Below are 17,902 nucleotides of genomic sequence, written 5' to 3'. Positions count from 1 at the left end.
TAAACTATTAAAACATATCAATAATCAGAAAAAACAGCAAATCCCTTGTATGTGGAATGTCTACTGGGCAATAAACCTTATTCTCAATCAGATTCAGAATATAGTGAGTTTGGTGAATCCGCTGAACTATTATAGTGTGTTTTTGTTCATATCTTTTTCTCTACCAAGTGAATTTGATTTACTATTTTTTATATTTTGACTAATTCTAGGGTGACAGACATCTTCATATTAATAAAATCTGGCTACTGAGCAGCTTGTCAAAAAAACTGCCGTGATTTGTCTTTTTCAGCTAAAAGGTTTGAACTTCTTCAACATATCAAGAATCAGAACTGGTAGAGGAATAGACAAGAGGTCATTTAGTTTTTCTTTGGGGATCTATTATGCCAAAGTAACTGCTCCCCCTAGTGCATACCCATTAACAAGAAAGGGGATTATCTGAAGGCGCGTCCCCTGACATTATAATTTGTCACGGGTTTTCTCTTAATAACATTGTTAGACCTAGAAGTGACACACACTAATGAAATGCCAATGTCCTAGGACAATAGGACGTGGGTGAATCTATCGTATAAACCTGTGTCTGGTCACTGTCATAGAATTTGCATGCCTATGCAGGATGGGTGGAGATGGGGATTGAATGGGGGTTATTTCTGTGGCAGTCTCATACTTACACAATCAGCCCATGGAGAAGAAATCACAAAGAGTGACAATAAGTATCTGCAAAATGAAATGAACCGTCTGGTCTAAGCTTTACAGATTGTTTTTAGAAAATTCTATATTTTACTATGCTTACTGGTGAGAAGAGAAAAGCACGCATTTGACTCTGACTGGTTGTGAAAACTCAATTACAGGGAGTGATTGTTTTCCAATAATGGGCTGTGTCAGACAGGCTGCATTCAGGCGCAGCTTCTTCTCTACACAAATAGTTCTCAGAGTAGGACCAAGGGCGCCTGGGGGTCCTTTAAATGTTTCCAGGGGGTCCACAGCTAAATGAGGATTAGTGTAATTTCACTATAATTGACTCACTAGCAAATATATATATATTACAGAATGCATAAGAATGAGAATAGATTTCTATTTACACATTAATATAAAACAATACTCCTTCAATGTAGGTGTCCATAAAAAAACAAAAACACAGACATTTGTCCAATGGATGTTTGGGTCTTGTGTTATTTGGTTGTCTGTAATAGGGCTGCAACTAACTATTTTCTTATTGCCTATAAAATGTCAGAAAATAGTGTGAAAAGGCACATTATAATCTCCCAGAGCCCAAGGCGATGTCTCCAATTTTCTCGTTTCATCTGACCAACAGTCTAAAACCCAAAAGATATTCAATTTATATATGGCAAAGGAATATATCAAATCCTCATATTTTGAGAAGCTTGAATCAGAGAATATTTGGCGTTTTCTTTTTACTTAAAAAAAAGGGCCAAACGATGAATAGATTATTAAAATAGTTGCAGATTAATTTACAGTTGATCAGCTAATCTATTAATCAACAAATCATGTCAGCTCTAGTCAGTAAGTAAAAAAACAAAACAAACAAAATATACTGGACAGTTTAATTATTTGTAAAATCAGCCATTTGTCTACCAGTAACATAAAGCAATGATAAATCTCTGCTAATGAATTGTATTTCTGAATGAAATGAGCCTATCTAGTATACATATTTCACCAGCCTTTGTCTTATTAAATAATGAAAAGTACATACATTACATGATATAATAAGTTTATCTTTTAAACACCAAATTACATCCATCTGTAGTTGTGCCTTTGTTGCCATGATAATACTTTATGTAGGAATTGACCAAAAGCGTCAAAGTAAATTAAAAGAAATTTAACATCATTACAGAAATTACTGAATTTTGCAATTCTGGACACATTTCTATAAAACAAAGAGATTATAGTGTCACTCCAAAAGTTTGCGAATGCTTTACCAATGTCAGATGATGTCCGTCTGAAAGGCTGAGCTCAGATTACCTTTGGCCTCTGAGGCAGACACAGATTATAATACGCAGTTTGATCCCAAAAATCTGGTCCTTTCCAGCCACACCAGCCCTGAGAAAGATAACATACATATTACATTCATTCAACACAGCACAGTATGTGAAAATGTTTACACTACAGAGAGAGATGCAGCCGGTGTAGATGCTTGTAACAGTTACCTTGTCTGTGATAACCTGTAAGTCCTCTGCTCCTGTGTAATGTGGATCTAGGATGAGATAGCGGATCTGCCCGGTGGTCTCGCTCCACGCCACACCTAGAATGGTGTGAGCTAAAACTCCCCCTCCTGCAAAACAGGAAACAGTAACGTGAAAAAATAGCTTGAATTCATCTTAGGAAAACCTATACCAAGATTTTACCGAAGCTTTCTGTCATAGGGAATTAAGATGATTATGATTAAGATTAAGATTATGTTTTAGGTATTATTATTGTCTTAGGTGAAGAGATTGTGTACTATTGTATAAGGAATCCCTAAACAGACATGATTCAAATATTTTTTAAATGCTGTTATCTTAAGAAAACTAGCTTTGTTATCTTGAGATAATTAGATAATTAACTCGTTATCACGAGTAAACAAAAGGTTGTTTTCTTTAATTAATCAAACGGCCCAGATTGAGCTCACAGTGATGGACTTGGTGACGTTAGCGGAAGGATACAAGTGTGACTACATCCAGTTTTCAAAATAACACATTAACAAAGGTATATATAAAATACATATATGGAAATAAGATTAAATGGATTACATTCACAAGCAGTGCAAAACATTTTATCTGTGTCCCTTATAAATTAAAAACAAAATACAAATAAACTTCACCAAGTCCATCAGTGTCAGCCGTGAATGTAAACATACAGTCAGCTCGATCTGGGCCGTTTGAATGCATTTACCGTCGGCTGATTTGACCCATTTTACATTTTAAGTAATGGAAGAAAACAACCTTTTGTTTTCTCGTGATAACGAGTTAATTATCTTATTATCGCGAGATAACAAAGCTAATTTTCTCGAGTTAACCACATAATTAACTTGTGATCTCGAGATAACGGTATTAAAGAAATGTTTGAATCATGTCCGTTTAGGGCTTCAGTAATTATATGACAATATATACACAAATGATGTTAAGGTATTAAAGATTGTGCAAGCTGTTTGAGTTTAATTAAAGGCCTAAATGCTAGTAGCATAGTTTGGGAACAGTTCTGAAATAGTTCGGACATGCAGTTTACCGATCATGATGGGAGTCCCTTCAGTAAGGAAATGGTTGGCCAGTTCTCTGCCTTTGGATGCCAGCTCCGAACCTTGACTAAAGAGTACAAACATTTATCATCAGATGAATCCAAATACATGCAGTACATCATCACACAAAGTGCTATCCACAGGCGTCACACAACACACCTCACAAACATGATCTTGGAAGTGACTCCAAGCAGCTGATTCAGAACAAGCTGAACCTCAATGGATCCGATCCACTGGCGTGATCCAACAAAGGACGCCTGTTTGTCTCCAACATCCGCTAAAGCCTGGAAAGGGGAGAGCCCATTAAAAACAGACATTTGGACATTTCTATCATATTGTGGAGTCATATTTACAGGACCAACTGCTGTACCTGCTGGATCTCCTTGTGAGTGGGCACGGCTCGCTCTACGTAGCCTTGCTGCTGGAACCAGGAGCAGATGGTCTGGAGGGAGCGATAAGCGCAGCCCCAGCCGTTGTCGTCCATGTGGTCCTGCATGTAGTGGTGATAGCTGTAGATCCCCTGGACTGAGTACACCTTGAGAAAAGACAAACACATGAGAGAAGACAAGGTTACGATTCCCCGCAGAGTAGGTCGAGATAGAGTGTGACAGACTTCAATTTGGTGATTGGTCGCACCTTTCCATTGTCCAGGGTGGGATGTGTGAGGACCAGATGAGGGTTTCGGAGGTAACCATCTTTGTAGGGCTCATTGGGAAAGTGGTAAGCATTGGCTCTTCTAAAATAGGGCCAGTCATCTGGTAGCTCTAACTGTTGATGCAGTTCCTACTTAGACAGACAGAGATTTTGTGTACAATAAAAATGAAGAAAAACATGTTAAAAAATAACATAAATCAGGAGTTAAAGGGTAACTTTGGTGTTTTTCAACCTTATTTTCCCATGTTTTTGTGTCCAAGTGACTAATAGGGACAACAATTTGTGAAATTAGTCCAGCATTGAGGGAGAGCGCTGTAACCGACAACAGCAAAACAAGCTGCGAGGGCAAGTGAGCAGCATCAGTGTAACGTTACGTCCACTAAAAGTGCTTGTTTTTGGCATTGACAAGCTGTGTCTGACAACATTATGGAAATTACCCTACAGAGAAGTAGGCACATTATATATTACCTTTCCTCACCTTTAAACATATTACCTTTCTCTTGATCGGGTCTGTTTGTTATTGTGTCGAGGTCCCGCTCAAGGAGAAGTCTCGATGTGAGATCTGAATATCCGTAATATACTCTGACTCAAATAAATATGCTTGGCCGTCGAATTCAATGACCTCATTCACATTGTGGAAATCATTTAAATATTCAGCCATGACATCGAAAATCTTTTAGATAACACTAAGCTACGCTTTTCGTACTCCAACACAACAATCTCTGCCCGGCTGGTTCTCACGTTTCCACCATGGATGTATTCCACTATTCCATCATCGTCCTCCGGCAACACGTCATCTCGCCAGATTTCAGAAGGAGACTTCTCCTTGAGCGAGACTCTTTTCATTATGTTGTCAGACACTTATAATAACAATGAGAGACTGTCAAGGCCAAAACAAACACTTTTAGTCAACCTAAAATGATGGTGCCAGCTTGCCCCAATAGCAACATATTGCAGCCCATGAGCGGCTGCCGTCTACAGCGCTCTCCCTAAATACTGGACCAATTTCAAAAATTGTTGTCGCTATTAGTCAGTTAGACACAAACACATGGGAAAATAGCGCCCGGGTTGAAAAATACCAAAGTTACCCTTAAAGCAAAGACAATGCTATACTTTTAATTAAATTAAGGCAGTGTTTCATGCAAGTACAATGAGTTGGATCCACTGCCTGTTGGATAAACAGAGTAAACATCTCTATGCTGTATGTTGTTGGAGTGATTAAGATATTAAAATCAGGGGAACTACACATTGCCTTCCTGTTTGTTTGGGATTTTAAAGACTCTCAGTCTGTGGTTCTTACCTGACGTTGTGTCTCTAATTGGCTGTCAGGCACTCCTGCTGGGTAAACCACAGTCACCAATCCTTTAGGCTCTGGAAGGAGGAAGTGGAGCGCTTCAGGTACCAGCAGCGTAGTCCCCTTCATGTGTTGCAGGGTCACTTTCTCCATCTCACACAGCTGATGAGTCAGCGCCTCCAACAGGCGCTCAAAGGCACTGCAACGCCAGGAGAAAAATCTTTCACAGTGAACAAAACTATTCATGGTTGTGGCTGGTGGTGAGTTCAAGTTTACCAACACTGATGCAGTGAGGTTTCAGAGTTTGGTCAGTGATATTTTTCAGGTGAGACTTACTCTTTGATAGTGTCACTGCAGGTGGTACGGACGACGCAGTCCATGGGAAGAGTTGTAGACATGAAGTGGGATTTCTTGACTGTTCTGCTGAGGATCGGGGCTGAAAGAGGGCCCGTCTTTGTCGCCTCCATCATCAGGCGAAGGTTAATGACACTCTGAATGACAAGGGTGAATTTATATTCAAGCACAAGCACACACACCATAAGGACAATAAATACATTATGAAAACGTTCACAATTAATGAACCAATCCATTTACAAAACAGATGATGAACAGCTTGAGATGTCTCGCTGATCTCTCGGCTACAATGAAAATCAGACTGCGGTTTCCTCAAACCTGTCAACGATTCATTTATCTTCTCAGTTGTTCTTGCAAGTTCTTGTATTTTCCGCCTTGATGTGTCTGATAGTGGCGCTGAATATTATATTCCTTGAGCACTGAAAGGTGCTATGAACACACCGAGCACACTGGCTTCCCATTCTGTGAAGAAATAGGAACTATTTTTTTCCCTGTTGAAAGGGTGTTTTTGGTGGGGAGTATTGTTATCCGATGAGAGGCTCGCACTGTAAAGGACAGAGGGTGTCGTATCCTGTACAGATTGTAAAGCCCCCTGAGGCAAATTTGTGATTTTGGGCTATACAAATAAAACTGACTTGACTTGACTTAGGTTACATCTACAATACAAAATACTGCTGAGATGCTGTGGCAGATACCAGTGTTGTAGTAAAGACCACCTAAATCAAGACCAAGTCATGACCAAGACTAGAGCGTATCGAGACAAGACCGAGACTTCGAGGGGTTGAAACCAAGTCAAGTCAAGACCGGACCAGTGCGAGTCCCACACTGCATGACACACTTACGATAAAATGTGGAACATGCAAACCACTGTGGCAGTCCTCATATTGATCTGAAAGATCCACATTCCCATAAAACATCCACAGAAAACAAATGATGATTCCTCTTTATTCACCTCTTTTATTGCCAAATATATACTATGTGTGTATGTATAAGTGAACCATGTAAAATGTCTCGATAATATAACCAAAAGGCATTGAATTTTATGTGTGGGAATTTTCCTTTGTTTCCTACGAGGAATCACAGAATGATGTTAACAAATCAATCAGACAATAAAACAGGCAGTTTAGTGATATTCCCACAGTTGTGGTCTTGACCTGTCTTGAAATAAAATCCACAGTCCCTTTTTATCTGAGACTGAGACCTTCAAAAAGTGGTCTTGAGACCGGTCTTGAGAACTACAACACTGGCAGATACCTAGTGGTTCATATGGGGAGAAAAAAAAAGTGGTTTGCAGTGTTTTGTGACTTCCCCTATTAGTACAGTTAATGTTGCAAAAACACAACTTCCAACCATCTCCATAATCAAAACTTGTACATACCGCTGCTGAACTTTTTTTGCTTTTCTTTTTTGCAGATCTCTTGCCGGCGCTCTCTTGTTCATCTGTCCTGAAATAAATGAAAACCTTAATTACAATTCAGACAAACAAACAAACAAAAAGAGGAGGATTCCATATAAGAAAGAAAAGATTTTAATAAGTGAACTTACTGAATCCATTGATGTATATCTTCACACAGCGTGTGTGGAGTTACTTCTTCAGGTGTTGTATTAAAACCTTTGTTTGGCCAAATAATAACAGGACTGTCGCTCACTGTTAGAACACAGGACTCGGATTTCACCTGAGAGCGAAGCGTCTCAAATGTTCTCGAGATGATTTTGTGATTGAGCAGCGCTGAAAGAACACAGACAGACAATATTAGTCCTTTACCATTACTACACTGTTTACACAGTACATTGTTTACCCTGCTGGTATTGTATTATTCTTGCTGCCATATGTATTTTTGCATGCATTTATCTTTTAGTCAATTTTAAAACACACAATAAAACCAGTATATAAAACCCTGGCTATGGTCCTGCAGGTATTGCTATGGTCCTGCAGGTAGTGCTATGGTCCTGCAGGTAGTGTTATGGTCCTGCAGGTATTGTTATGGTCCTGCAGGTAGTGTTATGGTCCTGCAGGTATTGTTATGGTCCTGCAGGTATTGTTATGGTCCTGCAGGTAGTGTTATGGTCCTGCAGGTATTGTTATGGTCCTGCAGGTAGTGTTATGGTCCTGCAGGTATTGTTATGGTCCTGCAGGTAGTGTTATGGTCCTGCAGGTAGTGTTATGGTCCTGCAGGTAGTGTTATGGTCCTGCAGGTAGTGTTATGGTCCTGCAGGTATTGTTATGGTCCTGCAGGTAGTGTTATGGTCCTGCAGGTAGTGTTATGGTCCTGCAGGTAGTGCTATGGTCCTGCAGGTAGTACTATGGTCCTGCAGGTAGTGCTATGGTCCTGCAGGTAGTGCTATGGTCCTGCAGGTAGTGCTATGGTCCTGCAGGTATTGTTATGGTCCTGCTATGGTCCTGCAGGTAGTGTTATGGTCCTGCAGGTAGTGTTATGGTCCTGCAGGTAGTGTTATGGTCCTGCAGGTATTGTTATGGTCCTGCAGGTAGTGCTATGGTCCTGCAGGTATTGTTATGGTCCTGCAGGTAGTGTTATGGTCCTGCAGGTAGTGTTATGGTCCTGCAGGTAGTGCTATGGTCCTGCAGGTAGTGTTATGGTCCTGCAGGTAGTGCTATGGTCCTGCAGGTAGTGCTATGGTCCTGCAGGTAGTGCTATGGTCCTGCAGGTATTGTTATGGTCCTGCTATGGTCCTGCAGGTAGTGTTATGGTCCTGCAGGTAGTGTTATGGTCCTGCAGGTAGTGTTATGGTCCTGCAGGTAGTGTTATGGTCCTGCAGGTATTGTTATGGTCCTGCAGGTAGTGCTATGGTCCTGCAGGTATTGTTATGGTCCTGCAGGTAGTGTTATGGTCCTGCAGGTAGTGTTATGGTCCTGCAGGTAGTGCTATGGTCCTGCAGGTAGTGTTATGGTCCTGCAGGTAGTGCTATGGTCCTGCAGGTAGTGCTATGGTCCTGCAGGTAGTGCTATGGTCCTGCAGGTATTGTTATGGTCCTGCTATGGTCCTGCAGGTAGTGTTATGGTCCTGCAGGTAGTGTTATGGTCCTGCAGGTAGTGTTATGGTCCTGCAGGTATTGTTATGGTCCTGCAGGTAGTGCTATGGTCCTGCAGGTAGTGTTATGGTCCTGCAGGTAGTGTTATGGAAGTTACATATCGGGGTTGTGGAGGCTTGGAGATAAATGATACAGCATCCTGGAAGGACACAGCAGCAGGAAAATGAACCATGTGATCAAAATAGGCACTGAAACCAGGCTAGTGCGATTAAACTGTGGCTGGGACCACATTAAAACCTTATAATATCCAACTTAAATATTAAAATATATTGTAGTGAATACCATCTGTGCTGTCCAGCTGACATTTGAACTGCAGCGGGCCTCTGACACGAAGGATGGGCCCTGTGTCGGAGGACTGGGAGTCTGTAACAACCTGTGAAAACAAACACAAGAAGAGAGTAAATAACCTGACAGAGGACCAGAGTTATTCACCTTAAAGCAGGTTTTATTGACTGCCAACAAGGAAGCGATTGGCAGTAAACATATCTACTACATGCACGTCTCGTTTAGCTGATTTATCAGTATATTTACCATCGTGGAGTTCAGTGTGATAATGTAAAATCAAGCTGCTCCTGTGAAGGCTGACATGTCTGTTAGAGGAAGTATTCAACGTGTCTCTGGCTGCGGCTTCCTATTGGTCCACACTGACCCCGCCCACTTATGTTGCATTCACGGTAACTCGTAATTTGAAGATTTTACAGGACAACAGTGTAATTAGACGGTGGTTGCAAACCACTTTTTGACTGTTAAAGGTCCAATATTATGCTCATTTTCAGGTTCATACTTGTATTTTGTGTTTCTACTAGAACATGTTTACATGCTGTAATGTTAAAAAAAAGACATTATTTTCCTCATACTGTCAGCCTGAATATATCTGTATTCACCCTCTCTCTGAAACGCTCCGTTTTAGTGCAGTTCAATGGAATTGCAACAGAATTGCGTCGCTAGGCAACAGATGGGTTCCATGTTTACTTCCTGTCAGCTGATGTTATTTACATACTCTGCAACAGGAAATAAACTGGGACATATTTAGAATGTGTACGTTTAAAACCATGTAATGGTCTAAATATTGTATATTTGTGACATCACTAATGGACAGAAATCCTAACGGCTTGTTTCAAAGGCGCAATTTCTGAATACGGGCTGTGCGTGTTTCTACGTATATTGAGCGTTTTGATAGTTTAACAGTATTTATAGAGCACTTAAACCTGCTTTATAATGTAAAAGTCATGAAAATCTCACTTTTTACAATATGGGACCTTTAAAGGATTTTTAAAAGGCCCGAGGAGGTCAAGTATTCACTATTTCACAAGAAATATAGCAAAAATTACTATATTTTTTTTTACATAATTTGGTGTAATGGGCTGAAAACCACTGGTCTACAGTTGTATTTAGTGGAGGAAGAAGTATTAAGAACTTTTTCTTAAGTAAAAGTAGCAATACCTAAATTCAAAAATACTCTGTTACAAGTAAAACTCATTCATTCTCAATATTACTGAAGTAAAAATTTAAGCATCATCAAGAAAATGTATAAATGTAAAAGAACTCACTGAATAAAAACTGAATATAAACTGAATAAATTCAGACTACATGAGCAAACAACAGAGAGACTTTTTTTAGTCCTCTTTTTCTCTTCTTTTGTAATAGTTTAATACTTTAATATGACTTTAAGAGACCAGGGATCTAAATAAACAATGGCAGAATGTTAAGCACTTGGAAGTAGGAATAGGTTAGGCCTACATTTGGGGCAAAATAATAATAAATACTACTTATTTAAACAGGCTCTATGGTTTAAAAAATGCTCCAGTCAATCATACTGCTCACTGCTAATGAGTGCACTATAGAATCTCCTGTAGTGATGCTGTTTGTACAGTATTAAGTGTCTCTGATGCTGGTTCTGCTCTACTACGATTGAGTGAAGCATCTGATTATTCCAGCATCACTGCCCATGTCACCCAACTCGGAAACACGCGTCAACATTCTTATATTTTGATCTTTTTGTTCTATGTTTCTTTTTTATTTCAAGGATAAATAAAGCAATTCAAGGATAAAGAATGCAAGGAGAGTGCAAAGAGTCACAAGTAACACAACATATATAAACCCCATCTCTTGGTGCAATGCCTGTTTGCCTCAGGCTATTACTGTACATGGCAGCCATGCGTGCTGAGCAGACACAGGGTTAGAGATGCTGTATTTATGCATGTCGAAGTGGGAGCTTTCAAACTATTATCGCTAGCAGCAAACATCCCCACCCAAAACTCTTTGAACTTAACAATAAATGCCAAACAAAGGACAACATTTAAGCACATGAATTATGGGTAAACTACATGACTATTTGTAGATGACCTGCTGAAACGGATTCACATTACAGCCCCGTTACACTTAACATGTTCAAACTTATTAACTATCCTTCTTCATTATTACAAAGTCAAATAAAGCACATGAAGCCCGGAAGCAGAGTTGAAAATGAGGTCAGTTTTATGTCAGTCGTGTTTTCTTCTAACATTGCTTCTGGATAAAATCATTAAAGGTTTGTCAAGAGCACTTGGAGCTGAGATTGCCCATCTCATACAAACATTCAAAATCAATGGTCTGAATGTAGCAGATTGTCAGTAAAAACGTGAATAAACACACTTAACAGGCCCAGTGCACATGGCTGGTTTGTTATGAGCATACAGACGAAACTACTGCTTTGTATAGTACCGGCACTAGAATAACATTTTGAAAATTATTTTGAAAATGTGGAAAAGAAAAACAAGTTCAGTAGTTTGGTGGACCAGTTTTGACCCAGAGTGCTCAAAAAGATCCACTGTAAAATCCACCAGAGTGCATAAATGTAACATTACCAAAGATTTACTGTAAGTATCTATTAAAGGGTTTATGTGCCTGAATGCTTCAATCTGCCTGAAAAAAAAGTCTCTTCTTGTTAAACTGAGTGTATATACATTTTAACTATCTGAGGTCACGGCTGCTGAGTTCCTGTGGACTTAAGTGTGCTGGGCTTGATTTGTGATGAGATTAGCTATCTCTCTCCGCGTATCATAAACAGAGAATTAGGATCTGTGGACGAGAGTGTGCAGAGACTGAATATATGGCAGGCGCTATGGAAACTCACATTACAAATGCACATTCATCATATGGACGTAAGCAAAGTTGATATCTGGATTCATTTGGTTACATTATATCCGAGGAGGAAAGATTAAATTGTTGTATTGCGTTCAGTCTCATTCCAGTTCATGACCTCAACACTGGTGGTTGTTGTTCCTAAAGAGCAGTGAAACATTTGGGATCATATTGTGCTTCAGCACGCTGCGTATGAATGCCACAATAATGCGCAAGGCATTTAGCGTGCAATAATAACGCTTTTCTTGCTTTTGGCATGTCATTTGTATGCCATATAGTCTGTACTGACTGCAATGTAAATGCATTTGCGGAAATATGCTACGCTCCTAAAAAAACACGACTTTTAATCATGAGAACGGTGTTTTGTTTCATAAGCTACGTTTGTAACATCTGTCACATGTTTTTAGTGACATTTGTTATATGTTTTTGGTACTTATTTTGTTTCCGTATGTCTTTTACTTAGTTTACATACTTATTTTAAGCTTAAACCATGATGTCTTTGCTAAACCTAACTATGTGATTTTGTTGCTTAAACCTAACTGCGGCCGTTACTGTAGTTTTGTTGTGTGGCATATAAATGACACGGGAAAAACAGCGTACAGATGACACGCAGAAAGCCTAAAACGCGTCCTCATGACACATGGACTGTCCGTGTAATGTTGTGCTATTTATACGCCTTCTCGTGGTTGATTTATGCACAGGTCTTTCACAGCTAAAACAAGAATCTAACTACAAGCCAATCTAATTATTTGTCTATATCAGGCAATGTAAGTAAAGACAATCAATGGAATCCTTGTCTATCCAGTTTTGGTGCTCTTTAAGTTCTTGTATCAATGGAAGGGTCATAATGGGATGAGGTTATGTTATCCCAGAAAGTTTTCATAATGTCCAAACTACTGTCAGCTAAAATGTATACTGAAAGTTGCCATTTTGGAGACATATGGCTATCATTCAACAACAGTGCTAATTATACTTAAAAAATACTATCCTTAATAGTGTAAGACAAGTGATTAACAGGAAGCCACATATAAGACATGACAAGGAAAGAGAGAGATAATAACAACAAAAAAACTAAAGGAAGTATATAGATGGAAGAGAGAGCAAAAAAAAAGGAACAAAAAAAGTGTCCATTAACAATAATAACAACGCTACTTGTACTTCATACAGCATGCCTACTGTCGGTGTTTTTCATTACTTTCCAAAATGTTTTAAAATCATTCTTTTCCACAAACAGCAGGATAATTAACTGTATAAAGGAGAACAGGGTGTCTGATGGAAATATCTTGATGTGACATACATCTTTTGCCTCTGATATCTACTGACCTTAATTTCACGTCGTTGGTCTCCTACTGAGGCAGAAGCTCTGGATGGTCCTCAGTCATCCCCCATCGCTGACGGGTTCACCCCAGGACAACATCTGAGACAAATAGATGAAAGAATGTGAGGAGAAAAAAACTGTTCAACACTGCTGTATGCTCGATTCCACTGGTGGAAGTAAACTAAGTACCATTTACTAAGTACTGAAATTAAGTACAGTTTTGAGGTACTTTTACTACAAGTATTTCCATTTTATACTACTTTATACTTCTACTCCACTACATATCAAAAGGAATATTACACTTTTTACTTCACTAGATTTATTTTACAGTTGTAGTAACTTTGATTTTACAAACGAAACATACAATCAGCTTATTAAATATGATGCAATGTTCTATATTTAAGGCCCACATCCTCCTGAGAGCCCCTGAAGTCCAACCACATTTTTTTTATTTTTTAATCTTGTAGCTCATGATAACAACTGATTATCTTGTGTATATAAGATAGAAATATATAATGTTTCGGGACCTTGAAGTTTCTATATTTAAACACTCTGAAAAGGGCCATTTTGCCTATTAAGGACTTACTGTAAGTATATTTTGCTAGTAATACTTTTACTCAAGTAAAATGTTGAATGCAGGACTTTTACTTGTAACAGAATATTTTTACAGAATGATATTGTGACTTTTACTTAAGTAAAGGATCTGAGTACTTCTTTCACCACTGGTAATGCATCAGTGGGCCTAATAATAATATAATATTTAATAATATAACACTGAGGATTTTTAATGTATGGCGTTTAGTTGTAGTATTTGTAGATTGTAGAATTGCAACTTTTACTTACATTTACTTAAAAGATCTATACTTCACATTGCACTTCTTCCATGACTGCCTTTCCACAGATCAGAGAAGCTGTAGGACTTTCTTTCTTTTCCTTCTGCCTGTGCACACTTCCTCTTTTCTTTTTCATTTAATCGGGGATCTCTTTGTGGATGAGAGGTGCCTCTTCCTTCCCCACATCTTGATGTTCAGACTGCATCAGTACAGAAAAACCAAAAGCAACCTCTAACAGCAACAAGGACAAGCCCATGTGATCAACTTCAGCTCAATTCTGTGATCAGTAAGCTGATGAAGATGTTGTGTCTTCACATCTAGCACCTCTTCTCTCTGTTGATGAAGATTTGCACTCCTCATTTTGTAGGAAAGATGCTTCAGAAATCATCATCCTCTCCTTCAGCTCTCCTCTTCACCTCTGAGAAAATACAACAAGAAGACACGAAGCCGGAGAAGACTTCTCTGTCCTGAAACTGAATTCACTGTCCCACCTTGGCACAGATCAGAGGGTCTGTGTTGTAGATAATCACGACAAAGAGGTTTATTCATGCCAGTGCAGCCCGTGCCATCTCCTCTGGGTCCTGATGAGAGGCGGCAGAAACAGCTGTCACCTCTGTGGTGGCAGATGGGTCACTAAACCTGAGAATCGCCTGCGAGATCCGCTTCAACACATCACTGCAGTGTGCATTTACCTCTTGAATGGAAAAGGACTGACAGAGGAAATCTGGAGCACTTCCATCATGTGGAATGAAAACACTTCAGTCTGTTGACATGTTGCAGTGACTTCAGTATTTCATTGACAAATTCTTTTATGATTCTTCTATGATCAAGTTTGTTCCGGCTGGTGGGGGGTGCTTGGTATTTCCTCAACTGATCTCAACATTGCTTCCGGCCACATATTTGTTCAGCCGATTAGACTGTTATCCGGCTATTAATTAGGCATTATCGGTCGCTGTAAGCACCATAGATGTGGGTCAATAGGGGCCTACTACACCCACTAGTAGGTTTGTCATCTATTCACATGGTAGATCACTGAAAGAAGATTTAAAAGAAAACAACAGCGATCGTACTAATTATGACAGGAGCAGAAGAGGAAGTCAGGTACTGAAGTATAGACGTGAAAGTCCACATGGAGAGGAGGGGAGGCCGGGGTTTGCATCCTGTGTGAAACCAACAACGAGTAGTTGTGTTTGTGTTCACAAGCGTTAAGTTTTGCTTTTGAAACAGTTATTTTAAGCCAAAACACAATGTTTTTCCCTAAACTTAACTAAGTGGTTTTGTTGCCTAAACCAAAAGAAGCCGGTTTGTTTGTGTTCAAAATGTGACGTTTCATTCAGTTTTAAAACGTCTTAGAACGTGTTGCTGTTTCACTTTCGCTTTTACAACATAGTAGCCCCCTATTGACCCACATCTTTGGTGCTTATAGCAACCAATAAAGCCTATTTAATGGCCTGATAACTGTAAAATCAGGTGCTTTGTTCAGGTAAAAATGCTAGAGCCACAGGGGCAAAAAATGTATTTGAATTCAAGGAGAATTAGTTTCATTTAAATAAGGTGGATTTATTAATATGTTTTTATTTATCTGGTAGGTTTAATTTCAGCACCTTGCGCTGTTCAAACAGCCTAATAATGCAGAACGTACTGTAGCCAAGAAGCCTCAGTGTTCATGCCTCTCTCCATGTAGGACATTAATTTAGTATTAGATGTAACAAAGTCATATTTACATATTTGTGATTTACATGAGCACTGTATTTACATTGTTTTTTACGACAGATTTCTGAAAGTTATGTAAAAAATAACTAGAAACTTCATCATGGGGCCAAATATTTTTGTTAGAGGGACAGATTTGGCTATTTGCCTACCACGGACCTAAACCGTCCTTATTCAGACTTTCATGACCACAATCTCATCATTTAACATAATGCAGCATAAACGTGTCACTGATAAAACAACTTGCACATTTCAAAACAGGCAGTTTAATGAACTGCATTGAGGGTGGCCACCCTGGAGCCTAATGAAAGGATTCCCTCTTTAATCTGTAACCTATAAACTTTTTGTTGTGGTAGAAACATCCTGGACCTGAGGTTGTAAGACTGCCAATGTAAACAGCATGCTCATCCAGAGTTATCCTGCGAGAAATGAGTAAAACCCCCAAATGACAAAGCTGTTCATTATTTAAGCTCTGAAATTGATTTATTATGTTAGACTATGAAAATGCTCTTTTCAGACCAAACAAGGCCAAGAAGCAGCGCTGTAGCCTCATCATGGCCAATGAAATCTATTTTTGACGTGAGTTTTATAAATGATCACCAAACATGTATAAATATCACTGAATCATTTCCTGAACAGTCTTAAATAAAACAAATCAGATTCACATCATGTTGCACTTAAACTCACACAGTGTAGTGTTTTCTCTGACATATAAGATCTCAACAGACATGTTTGTGTGGAAAGTGTGCAAATGTTGTAGTGAATGATATTTTATTTATTTATAAGGATAAAGCACATTAATCGATGCTTCTGTAAATGTGTCACTGTTTGTGTGCTGAACCTGGTGCCTACATTAATCACAATGCAACCGACCACCGACAGTTTGATCAGAGATTCGAATGGTCGTGTCTATAGACGCTAACTCAGAAGTTGTGAAACTCTCGCAAGACGGTTGAGGTTAAGCATCGACCTTGAACAGTTAATGTGAGGATAGTTTGCACGACGGGCAGCAAGAGAACTTGTGGGGTACCATCTAGACACGACCGATTCGTATGTGTAATACTAGTAGTGGCTAATATAGCCTCGAGCTATAGAGGTCTGGAAAGCTCACTTCTTTACTTCATTTTCTTTCCTTTTGAAAACTTGTAGTCTTCAGACGCAAACATAGACTGTGACGTCACCCATTGGTTTGTGGACTCCCATTTTGAAGCCTCAAGTTTGGCATTTTGGCCATCGCCATTTAGTTTTTTTGCATCCAGGAGTGACACGAGAGGTTGGAGCTAAGTACAACTGAACGCTGAATATGAGATTTTTAGGTGACCGGAAAGGTTATAATTAGCTTTCGTGTGCCGGCCACCTATTTGTTCAGCCGATTAGACTGTTATCCGGCTATTAATTTGGCGTTATCAGTCGCTATAAGCACCATAGATGTGGGTCAATAGGGGCCTACTACACCCACTAGTAGGTTTATCATCTATTCACATGGTAGATCACTGAAAGAAGATATAAAAGAAGACAACAGCGATCGTATAGAGTAAGTAATAGTAGTAATAGTAAGAGAGAGAGCGCTGCCGGGTCACAAACTTTCTCATTTTACAGCTAAACAGTACACTACAAGATGTTTTGGAAAACATTTAAGGCGAGAAATAGGCATTACAGTAACAGAATATTGATTCATATTTGATCAGCGCTGCCTAGTTTGACCTTTTGATTGGAGTTCGCGAGTGATTGACAGCTGCTCAGAGAGGCAGGCTCCAGCTCAGATTTTAGCCATATCACCCAGCCCTAATATGACAGAAAGTTTGCTATAGGTTTGTGGGTCAATATCTATAGCTGGACGGCAAACTCCAGCTCGGCTCTGATTGGTTGTTTTCCTCCGGTCTGTGAAATCTTGCAGATGCCATTAAGAGCACCGGAGGACACCGGAGGACACAGAGACACATGATTTTTTTTCCAGATTACCTGTCTCATGCACTATACTGTCAGAATACAGTGACCGTTTTATAAAAAATAACTTTTTTTTAAAATCGTATTTGCTCCATTTCTACCCACTGCAGCTTTAAATTCTTAAATAAAATAACATCAAATAAAAATGTTAAACTATTAGTATTCTGTAGGAATATAGTGGAAAAAAACATAAAGATGAAACACACCATTGAGCACCACATCAGGCACATGATGCACTTGAGCTCCTATGTGAATAATAAAATAGAAATATGATTATCCACTCATGCAGGGGACCATGTCTCCTATGATGGTACCCAGTCCATAGGCTGATCTAAAGAAAAAAAAAGAAAAAAAAGTCCAGTGCATGCGAGGAGTCGACTGGAAAT

At 39.3% G+C, this 17,902-nt stretch overlaps 1 protein-coding gene across 1 annotated transcript; it reads right to left on the bottom strand.

Annotated features, from left to right (window-relative positions):
• Nucleotides 1-1,548: 1,548 nt before the first annotated feature.
• On the bottom strand, nt 1,549-9,238 carry ufsp2 (ufm1-specific peptidase 2). The gene is made up of 12 exons (XM_037765455.1): nt 9,117-9,238; nt 8,868-8,958; nt 7,080-7,263; nt 6,913-6,979; nt 5,517-5,671; nt 5,187-5,379; nt 3,869-4,015; nt 3,603-3,767; nt 3,392-3,516; nt 3,223-3,299; nt 2,166-2,290; nt 1,549-2,058 (listed from the first exon to the last, which is right to left on the bottom strand). The coding sequence occupies exons 1-12, from the start codon at nt 9,117-9,119 to the stop codon at nt 1,972-1,974; spliced, it is 1,419 nt and encodes a 472-aa protein (XP_037621383.1). The 5' UTR covers nt 9,120-9,238; the 3' UTR covers nt 1,549-1,971.
• Nucleotides 9,239-17,902: the final 8,664 nt, after the last annotated feature.

The sequence above is a fragment of the Sebastes umbrosus genome, chromosome 3, assembly GCF_015220745.1.
Source record: "Sebastes umbrosus isolate fSebUmb1 chromosome 3, fSebUmb1.pri, whole genome shotgun sequence".
NCBI lineage: Eukaryota > Metazoa > Chordata > Actinopteri > Perciformes > Sebastidae > Sebastes > Sebastes umbrosus.
The sequence above is the reverse complement of the archived record's forward strand: the minus strand, read 5'-3'. Positions and strand labels throughout refer to the sequence as shown.